Raw genomic sequence first — 10,555 nt, 5'->3', positions numbered from 1 at the left:
ACAGTCATAGAAATCGTCTTACTACAAATTTCTACAAAGTCCTACAAAGTCCAGAATCATACATGTATATAATGAAATCATAAAATAACATAAATCCTACAAAGTCCGGAATATTTATACAAATTTCTACGAATTTCTACGAATTTCTACGAATTTTGATGAATTTCTACGAATTTCTACGAATTTTCACAAATTTCTACGAATTTCTACGAATTTCTAGCAATATCCACATGCGGTGCCTAGGTTGTGACGGCGGCGATCAGGGCGGCGGAGGCGGGGACGGTTCCCTGGAACCACGGGCGGTGCCTAGGTTGTGACGGCGGCGGTCAGGGCGGCGGTACGGCGGAGGCGGGGACGGTTCCCCGGAACCACGGGCGGTGCCTACTAGGTTGTGATGGGCGGCGGGACGGCGGCGGGACGGCGGAGGGGACGGCGGTGCCTACTACGAATTTCTAACTTTATTTTCTAACTTAAAAATCTAACTTAACAAACTAACTAAAAAATCTAACTTAAAAATATAACTTAATTTTCTAACTTAACAATCAAAATTAAAAATCTATCATAAAAATATAACTTAATTTTCTAACTTAAAAAAAAAGCCCTCCCGGCGCTGCCGGCCGGTGCGGCGGCGGACCTCTCGCGCGCGGTCGTCGACGGTGGCCAGGGCGACGAGGTGGCCGGGTCGGCGGGACGGCAGCGGCCGGGTGGCGGGACGGCGGCGGCCGGTGCGGTGAGGACGGCGGCCGAGGCGACGACAACGGCGGCGGCGTAGGCGGGACGGCGACGAGACGGCGATGAGGGGCGACGAGGGGCGATGAGGATGGAGCCGGTGACGAGGATGGAGCCGGTGGCCGGAGGCGACGAGGTGGCCGGGGGCCGGGTGCGTCGACGGACGAGGAGGATTGAGGCGGGCCAGCCGGGGGGATGGAGGACGACGATGTCTGGGCGCAGTCGGCGGCGGGACGATGACAACCGGCGCAATGGGGGACGACGACGGACGAGCAGAACGTGCGGGACTTGGCGAAAATTTGGCTAAGTGTAACTGGCATGGGGGTAGATGGGACTACAGTGCCTTTTAACCCCCCCCTTATCCCGGTTCGTAATGGCACCCGGGACAAAAGGGACTTTTGTCCCGGGTCCCGTCACCAACCGTGATAAAATGCCCCCCTTTTATCCCGGTTGGTGACGGAACCCGGGACAAAACGGTGGCAACCGGGATAAAATGGTACGTCGGGGCGGGAGACGAAAAGTAGCCTTTTATCCCGGTTGCAGTTTGCAACCGGGATAAAAGGGGGGCCTTTTGTCCCGGTTGCTGTTAGCACCCGAGACAAAAGGTCTTTTTTCCTAGTTTTGTTCTCCCGCCTGTTTTTTGGAAATGGATTTTATTTTATCTTTTCACTGCATTTCAGGATGAAAAACAAAACCTTCACAGATTTTGTACATGCAAAAATATATTTCATTAACGAGTAAATTGACAATAAGTATGAATTAATCATTAATTCTATACCAGTTCATTTAGCCTCTAAAATATTTATTTTACTACATTGTTGTGATCAAGAAATTATTCAATTAAATAATTTCAATGAGCAGAAAAATCCATGTTTGTTTGTGGTTAACATTGTTCATGTTTATCTATAAAATCTTCACCTAACAAATTTAAGAACACATGAAATCATACATAGGGTAAATTACAAATTGTATCAATTAATACACAAAGGTCATGTACATTTAACGCATTACAATACAACGTTGTAAAATTTCTTCTTCACGAAAGTTCCTTGATCATTATCGCGGCGTAAGTACGGAGCCTCTTCTTTGGATAGCAGGATGCTTGGATCAACTTCAACGGCGAATGGAGGCATGCCATCAAACTGATCATAATCATCTGATTGGTCTGTTTTATCCTCGACTCCCACGATTTTTCTTTTACCTGGAAGAACTATGTGGCACTTTGGCTCCCATGTCTCTTCTAGATTCCTCTTGGGTTTGCTGCACATGTCCTTCACATAGAACACCTGATGCACATCATTGGCAAGTACCAATGGGTCATCACTGTATCCAGTCTTGCTCAGATCTACTATTGTCATTCCGTACTGATCTTTGGTGGCGGCAGTTAGCTTCACCCAATTGCAAAGAAATAGAGGGATGTACAGCGGTCCGTATTCGAGTTCCCATATCTCCTGTATGAAACCATAATACGACTCCTTGCTATTATTTCTGTCCATGGCATCTATGCGGACACCACTATTCTGGTTCGTGTTTTTCTGGTCCTGGGCTCTCGTGTAAAATGTGTAACCATTTATCTCATAGCCTTGGAATTTGACGATTGTGGTAGCAGGTCCCCTGGCTAACCAGGCAAGCTGTGGGTGAATCTCAGAGTTACCCATAAGTTGTTGGCGCAACCAGGAGGGAAAAGTTTCCATGTGATGACGGGTAAGCCAAGCATCGGATTTGGTCGGGTTTTTGGAAGCTACCATCTGCCTGTGCTGCTCGATATACGGAGACACAAAGGATGACTGTTGTAGAACAGTGTAGTGTGCCTTGTCGAACAAATCAGTATCATTGCTCAAACTTGATTTCCTTCCAAGGGTGCCCATTCCTCGGAGCCTCCCCTCGTGGCGTGAAGTTGGAACCCCAATCGAGTCAATTGAATCAATAAAATCAACACAAAACTCGATCACCTCCTCTGTTCCATATCCCTTGGCGATGCTTCCTTCTGGACGAGCACAATTAAGAACATAGTTTTTTAGGACTGCCATCAACCTCTCGAAAGGCCACATATTGTGCAGGTACACAGGTCCGAGAATACCAATCTCTTTTACTAGGTGAACCAGTAAGTGCGTCATAATATTGAAGAAGGATGGTGGAAATAACAACTCAAAACTGACAAGACATTGCACCACATCGTTCTGTAGCTTTGATAGCTTGGATGGATCGATTGCCTTCTGCGAAATCGCATTGAGAAACGCGCATAGCTTTACGAGCGGCAACCGGACATTTTCTGGTAGAACACCCCTCAGTGCAACCGGAAGCAACTGGGTCATCAACATGTGGCAGTCATGAGCCTTGAGATTTGTAAACTTCTTTTGTTTCATATTTATTATTCCCTTTATATTCGAGGAGTACCCAGACGGGACCTTCATACTATTCAAGCATTCAAACATGCTATCCTTCTCTTCCTTGCTGAGAGTGTAACTGGCAGGACGTAAGTAGTGCTGTCCATTATCTCTCTTTTTCGGATGTAGGTCATCTCGTTGCCCCATGACTTTCAGGTCCTGTCGTGCTTCCAATGTATCTTTTGAGGTTCCATAAACACCCATGAAGCCTAGCACGTTCACGCAAAGATTCTTCGTCAGGTGCATCACGTCTATTGCGTTGCGAACCTCTAGGATTTCCCAATAAGGTAGCTCCCAAAATATTGACTTTTTCTTCCACATGGGTGCATGTCCGTTATCGTCGTTCGGAACAGGTTGGCTACCAAGTCCCTTTCCAAAGACTACATTTACATCCTTCATCATCTCGAACACACGCTTTCCATTATGGTGTGCAGGTTTTTTACGATGGTCTGGCGCCCCTTTGAAATGCATCCCGCTCTTTCTCAGCTGGTGGTGAGCAGGGAGAAATCGACGATGATCCATATAGACGACCTTCTTACAGTGCTTCAAGTACATGATGTCTGTATCGTCTAAACAGTGGGTGCATGCCCGATATCCCTTATTTGTCTGTCCTGAAAGGTTACTCAATGCAGGCCAATCGTTGATGGTTACAAACAACAATGCTCGTAGATTAAAGATCTCTTGTCTATCCTCATCCCACACACGTACACCTTCTTCCTTCCAGAGCTGTAAAAGGTCATCAACCAACGGCCTTAGGTACACGTCAATGTTGTTGCCGGGTTGTTTTGGGCCTTGGATAAGCGCCGGCATCATAATGAACTTCCGTTTCATGCACAACCAAGGAAGAAGGTTGAACATACAAAGGGTCACAGGCCAAGTACTATGGCCACTACTCAACTCACCGAATGGATTAAATCCATCAGTGCTTAAACCAAACCTTATATTCCTTGCTTCACTTTCAAAGTCTGCGAATGTTCTATCAATTGATCTCCACTGTGCCCCATCTGCGGGGTGTCTCAGCATCTCATCTTCCTTACAGTCTTCTTTGTGCCATCGCATCAACTTAGCATTCGCCTTGTTCCTGAACAAGCGCTTCAAGCGTGGTATTATAGGGAAATACCACATCACCTTCGCGGGAACTCTCTTCTTGGGAGACTGCCCCTCGACATCACCAGGATCATCTCGCCTGATCTTATACCGCAGGGCTTCGCAGACGGGACAAGCATCCAATTTCTCGTATTCATCACCACGATAGAGGATACAGTCATCAGGGCATGCGTGTATCTTCTGAACATCCAATCCGAGAGGGCAAATAATCTGTTTAGCTTCATATGTTGTGGACGGTAATTCATTATTCTCGGGGAGAATCTTCTTCACAATGTTCAACATCCCCTGAAATGTCTTATCGGATACACCATTTTTTGCCTTCCATTGCACAAATTCTAGTGTCGTACCTAGTTTTTTATGACCCTGCTAGCAACCTGGGTACAACAATTTTTGGTGATCATCTATCCTGCGCTGCAACTTTGCTGCTTACTTCTCAGTTTCGCAATCTCTGTATGCATCTCGTATCACCTGACCAAGGTCATCAGTAGGGCCATTTTCTGCAAACTCATCTTCATCAGCCTCGCCCATTGTAGTACCTGCAAAAGCTTGGCCTGCAACCCAGTCCGGAATGGTGTCATCTTCCTCCTCCTCCTCGCCATCTTCCATTACAACCCCTAGTTCACCGTGCTTGGTCCAAACCAAATAGTTAGGCATGAAACCGTATTTAAACAAGTGGCTGTGAATAGTCCCCCAGGAATCCTTTGAATACTCCTTCCTGTTATTGCATTGGAAGCATGGACAACATACGAACCCATTCTCTGCCTTGTTCGCTTTGGCCATTTCGAGAAAATAATGCAAGCCATCAATAAACGCCTTGCTCCGCCTGTCTGCATTATACATCCATTGCCGGTCCATCTGCATCGTATTACGCATGAAAATGGATTACACTTGACAATGGATTACGCGTGAAAATCGATTAAAGATCCAAACAACATGGTACAATACAACAACATGAAGATCCAAATACACATATTTAAATTAAAGTCCCAAACAACATGATACAATACAACAAGCCATCCACTGGTTATTATCAAGGAGGACTCTAAGCATCCTTGGACGGTGAAGACGAAGGTTCCGCTGACCTAACCTCATCCTTAGGTTTATTTGTGCTGCCTGAAACGGTAGTACTAAGTGGACGTGAAACACCCGGGACTGAGGGTGGAGCATAACGACCACCAAAAGGAGGTTCCTGACCCGCGGCAACAGCTTCTTCATGACGTTGCTGCAAATAACGAAGCATTGCTTTTTCCAGCGCGCTCTTTTTCTTCGGCTTATGCTGAGGGCCAACTATGATTGGAACCTTGCCATAATAGGAACCACGATCGCCCTCACCATCGCCACTTCCTCCAGTAGCAGAAGTCATCTATGTACAAAAATTATTATCTTAACACTGCATAAGTTGTTCAACTTGAAGACCGTGATCATCTCGTGAGGATGTCCTCAACTGGGCGGCACCGCACTTCGTCATGAAAGAGGTTAGATGCTATGGAAAAGGGGACACGGTCACGATGTCCGTATCCACTCTTTCTCGTAGAATCGAACCTCCTTCTTGACATACGTTGCTGCTCGGCGGAGAACATCATCGGAGAGATGAACACGGTATGCAAGTTCAACAAGTATGGATTTAAAAAACCATATTGAATTTGATAAGATAAACCGTCTAGATAAGGTAGCATCATTTTTAAACCACTACAATAATGCATACTATATATGACACATCAATCTCCCTCACATTCTAGCTCAAAATACCTCTCCATTTTTCTACTTCATCATCACATTGTAGCAAATAATCTTTCCATCTCCAAAGCATAAATCAAAGCATAACACGAGGATGAAGTAGCAAACCTTCGCAACACTTGTGTTGGCCGAGTGAAATTCCCACGAAAATGAGGGAAAAAACTTCGGGCAGCACCTTCCTTGCTTGCTTCGGCACCACCGGAGAGTAGGTGAAGCTCAGCTCTCTCTGTCAATGTGCTGGACTGGCTCGGGCTGGAGGAGGAAGAAAGTCCTCTGTCTTGGCCGTATATAATGGGGATGAGTTTTTATCCCGGTTAAAAACTCCAACCGAGACAAAAAGGAACACCTTTTGTCCCGGTTGGAAGTTTAGTCCCGGTTGGAGGCTCCAACCGGGATAAAAGGGTCCCGCCGCCGACAGCCCCCCACTAGCCGTTGCAACCGGGACTAAAGGGGGGACTTTAGTCCCGGTTGCAATTACCAACCGGGAGTAAATCTCCCCTCCATTTTTGCCTACCGTGGCGCACCCCCTTTTATCCCGGGCCAACTTTAAACCGGGACAAAAGGGGGCGGATCGAAAGTCAATTCTCTACTAGTGACTGAATGTCAGGGATGTCACCGGCAACTTCCATTTGTTCCATCCACTTATTCCTAGCTATAGCTCATGGAAGCAGTACGTTTCCACAACCAACTCTATGCACTGGACATGCGAGATATGAATGGTTGGATGGACAGCGGCAGAAACAGAATCAAGGAGCTAGCAGAGGGGCAACTAGGGTGGTAAAGGATCATGGTTCTTATACTTCCTTCACTAATGGGGAAGTGATCTTTAGTACCGGTCAGTAACCTCCTTAGTACCGGGCACCTGATCAGTACCGCTTGTTCGGTACTAAATACCACGTCATTTAGTACCGGCCAAAATGTCCGGTACTAAATGCGTCATTTAGTATCAGTCAGTGTTACTGACCGGTACTAAACTGCTCTGCACCCAAAAAATAAGGAAAAAATTAACAAACAGTGTTGCAAGTCACAAGTCCCGCGAATTTCACACGTAATATACACGTGCGGGGCTCAAGCCGTGCACGAACCTTCTTTACCATCTCACCTACACAACACGTGTGATTAAGTTAGGTATGCTTTCTTTTTGAAATAGCCCGTGGAGAGGCCTTTAGTATAAGTCAATAACACCGGCGCCGGTACTAAATGTATCGATCGGTGTTATTGACGGGTACTAAAGGCCACTCCATGGGGTACTGGTGTTATTGCCCGGTACTAAAAGGTCTCCGAGGATCAAAAATTTCTAACCGGTTCTAAATTTGCGCGTTAGTACCGAACGAAAAGATGTCCGGTACTAACGTCAAGGACGAATGCTCATATTTCTAGTAGTGCTTCACAATCCAACATGACCTTAATTAAATTTAGTTCAAAACTTAGGCTAATAATTTAGGCCCTTTTACCACCCCTGGGGCAACTCTTGCAGAGTACATGATGAATTATCCTCTGTACTGTAATTTGTATGTACGGTGATTTGAAACCAAAGCTTTGTAGGAAAGAAATGGCTGTAAGCCCCTGATGGAGTACAACGATAGCGAGTTTGAATAGTATGTACAAACCATCTAGTCAATATAATCGAGTAATATGTGATCATTTGATATGTACTCTGTTGAGGAAAAGGAGTTTGTTAATGATACTTTGATGCCATTTTATTTCTGTCTAAGCATTTTCTTTGTCTGGGACTCGCCTCATCTGTCTTCTGCATTGAGAGGCAAAAGATACCTTGTCTTAAAACATTGCCAGCGCGTATCAATGAAGGTCAAGCGAATGGCAATTACCATGACATGGAAGGTCGCCTGGCAAACAGAAAAGAGGCACGCTGTGATGCGATGAGGATTTACACTGCTGGGATGCCATGGGGATTGGGCACGGAAGACGAATACTCTGTTGCGGCTGCTCTTCTTGCCGTCGTGAATGCCTTTTTATTTAGAAAAAAAGATATGTCTTCGGCTTATATGACCCCACACAATAACAAAGTTGTTACAACATTCTCAGCATTAATGCTGCCAAAAAATAATAGGAAAGTGAATAACAAAGTTGTAACAACATTCTCAGCATTAATGCTCAGACACAAAATTAAAATTTAAATGTCTTTATTCCTTCTATTACCTAGGAACATGAGAAGACGTAACACACGATCAACTCAATCCCTTGCAAGCACAACGAGCTGTTTACCAACGTTTCTTCCGGAGAACAACCCAACAAGAGCCGCCGGCGCACTCTCGATCCCCTCGACGACGTCCTCCACGACGGCGACCTTCCCCTCCGTAAGGTACCCGGCCATCTCCTCCTCGAACCTCGCGTACATGTTGAAGTAGCCAGTGACGTTCAACCCTTCCACCCGGACAGCCTTGGGAATGATACAATGAAGGTTGCACACGCCGTTCGGCTCCTTCAGGTTGTACTGCGAGATCGTCCCGCAGACGACAACCCTTCCACCCTGGTACATCTGCAGCGACGCGGCATCCAGCGTGGCACCACCCACGCTGTCGAAGTAGATGTCGATGCCGTCCGGGAGGCGCCGCCTAAGCGCGGCGGCGAGGTCGTTGGTCTCGGACTTGTAGTTGAAGGAGTCGTCGAAGCCGAACCTGGTCTTGAGGAGATTGACCTTCTCGTCGGAGCCGGCGCTGCCGACCACGTAGCAACCGGCGATCTTGGCGAGCTGCCCGACGACCTGCTCGACGGCGCCTGACGCGGCTGACACGAACACGAAGTCACCTCTCTTCGGCCTCCCGACCTCCATAATTCCCGCTTATGCAGTGAGCCCTTTCATGCCTGGATGACAGTTACAATGCATTGTCGTCAGTGACTTGCAGATTTTGTGAGGAATACGAGGTATGAAGCTATCGGCTGGCTGACCAAGAACACCCGTGTAGTAGGAGAGCGGCAGCTCGGTGTGCTTGATCTTGAACAGGGATTCCGGCTGGGTCACGAGGGTGTACTCCTCCCATCCACTCATCCCCCACCACACGAGGTCGCCGGCGTTGAACCCCGGGTGCGTGGAGTCGATCACCTTGCCCACTCCAAATTGACCATGGCCTGGTACGAATCAATGACACACAGATGTCACCAAGTCTCTGATTCTTCTAAAGCTCCAATCACTTATGTCTGAGGCCGGTAAATGAATTTGTCTCCGATGACGAAGTCTGGGGCCAGCACGAGACGCCTCTGGGGTTTGGTACTGCCCACACCGAGCTCTCTGTGACTCTGAGTGTTGTTGGCTTGTTGTGCCATGCACCCTCCCCATACAGTTTTATTGACGAGGTTCAGGTACAATCTGGTGCAGGCATCATGTTATATATATCAGCGATGACGGTTTCATAAACATGCTTAATCCATATGACACCAACTCCATCGGCCTGTTGTCCTGTCTTCTACACGACGTCACAGTGTGACCTACCACACTACTAAAAAGAATTTGTAGGTGCGCTTCATTTTTTAGGAGCGTGCCTTTTGACAAAAGGAGCGGGTTAATGTAACTTCCAACCCGCTCTTGACAAAACATTTGCAGCGGCGAGCCATAGGACGAGCTGCCCCTGCACCTATTTTCAGGGACGGGCGATCGGGTGATCCACCCCTAGAATTGATCATTTTCAGGGTGGGTCACTCCATTTACAAAGGTGGTTGATAGTATCACCCGCTCCCAAAAATGATTTCTACCTTAAAAATGATCCCATGTAAATAAATTCATAATTTTTTCATATGATCTCAGATGAAGACAAATTGTATATCAAAATTGTAGAGCTCAACGAGATCTAAAACTTTGTAGTTGATAATTTTTTCATTTGAGATTGTTTAATACTCCAAAAAGCATTATCAGTTCTCTAGTTTTGAAATGTGAATGTGAATGTATATATGTACATATAGTCATATATTTTGAAAGAAAAAGGAATGCATGAGTATATGTGAATGACTATATTTTAATGCATGAGTATATGGGAATGACTACATTTACGTTGATGTTAGAAGGATTAGTAAAGGATGTATTTTTCATTACAAACTTTTTTCATACGATCTTGAATGAAGACAAAATTTATATTAAAATTGTAGAGCTTGACATGACCTAAAACTTTTTCATTTGAGATCATTTAATAGTTCAAAACTTCATTCTCAGTACTCAAGTTTTGAAATCTAGAACTTTAAATTTTTCAAAGTGGTAGTGCCTAATGAGATCTAAAACTTTACAGTTGACTAATTTTTATTTGAGATGACCTAGGCTCACAAAACATACAAATATACAAGTTTTTCTATGATCTTAAGGATTAGAAGGATTTGTAAAGGATGTATTTTTTGAATACAAACTTTTCCATACGGGTCTCTGATGAATACAAACTTCACATCAAAATTGTAGAGTTTGATAAGATATAAGATTTTGTAGTTAACTTTTTAATTTAATTTGGTGGTCCAAAATGAGTTATAAGTTCATAAAAGAAACATATTTATCCACGTCATCGAACCGCAACTTCAAACCTAGCACTCCTATTAGCTCACACATTTCCCCTCTCAACCTGTCAACCTTATCTCTCCCACTATTCATCTCCTCC

At 45.5% G+C, this 10,555-nt stretch overlaps 1 protein-coding gene across 1 annotated transcript; it reads right to left on the bottom strand.

Moving 5' to 3' along the window:
• Positions 1–7,894: 7,894 nt before the first annotated feature.
• On the bottom strand, positions 7,895–9,253 carry LOC117833843 (2-alkenal reductase (NADP(+)-dependent)). Its single transcript, XM_034713440.2, has 2 exons — positions 8,871–9,253; positions 7,895–8,786 (listed from the first exon to the last, which is right to left on the bottom strand). The coding sequence occupies exon 2, from the start codon at positions 8,752–8,754 to the stop codon at positions 8,155–8,157; it is 600 nt and encodes a 199-aa protein (XP_034569331.1). The 5' UTR covers positions 8,755–8,786; positions 8,871–9,253; the 3' UTR covers positions 7,895–8,154.
• Between the last annotated feature and the right edge of the window lie 1,302 nt (positions 9,254–10,555).

This window comes from Setaria viridis, chromosome 8 (genome assembly GCF_005286985.2).
Source record: "Setaria viridis chromosome 8, Setaria_viridis_v4.0, whole genome shotgun sequence".
Lineage (NCBI taxonomy): Eukaryota > Viridiplantae > Streptophyta > Magnoliopsida > Poales > Poaceae > Setaria > Setaria viridis.
The sequence above is the reverse complement of the archived record's forward strand: the minus strand, read 5'-3'. Positions and strand labels throughout refer to the sequence as shown.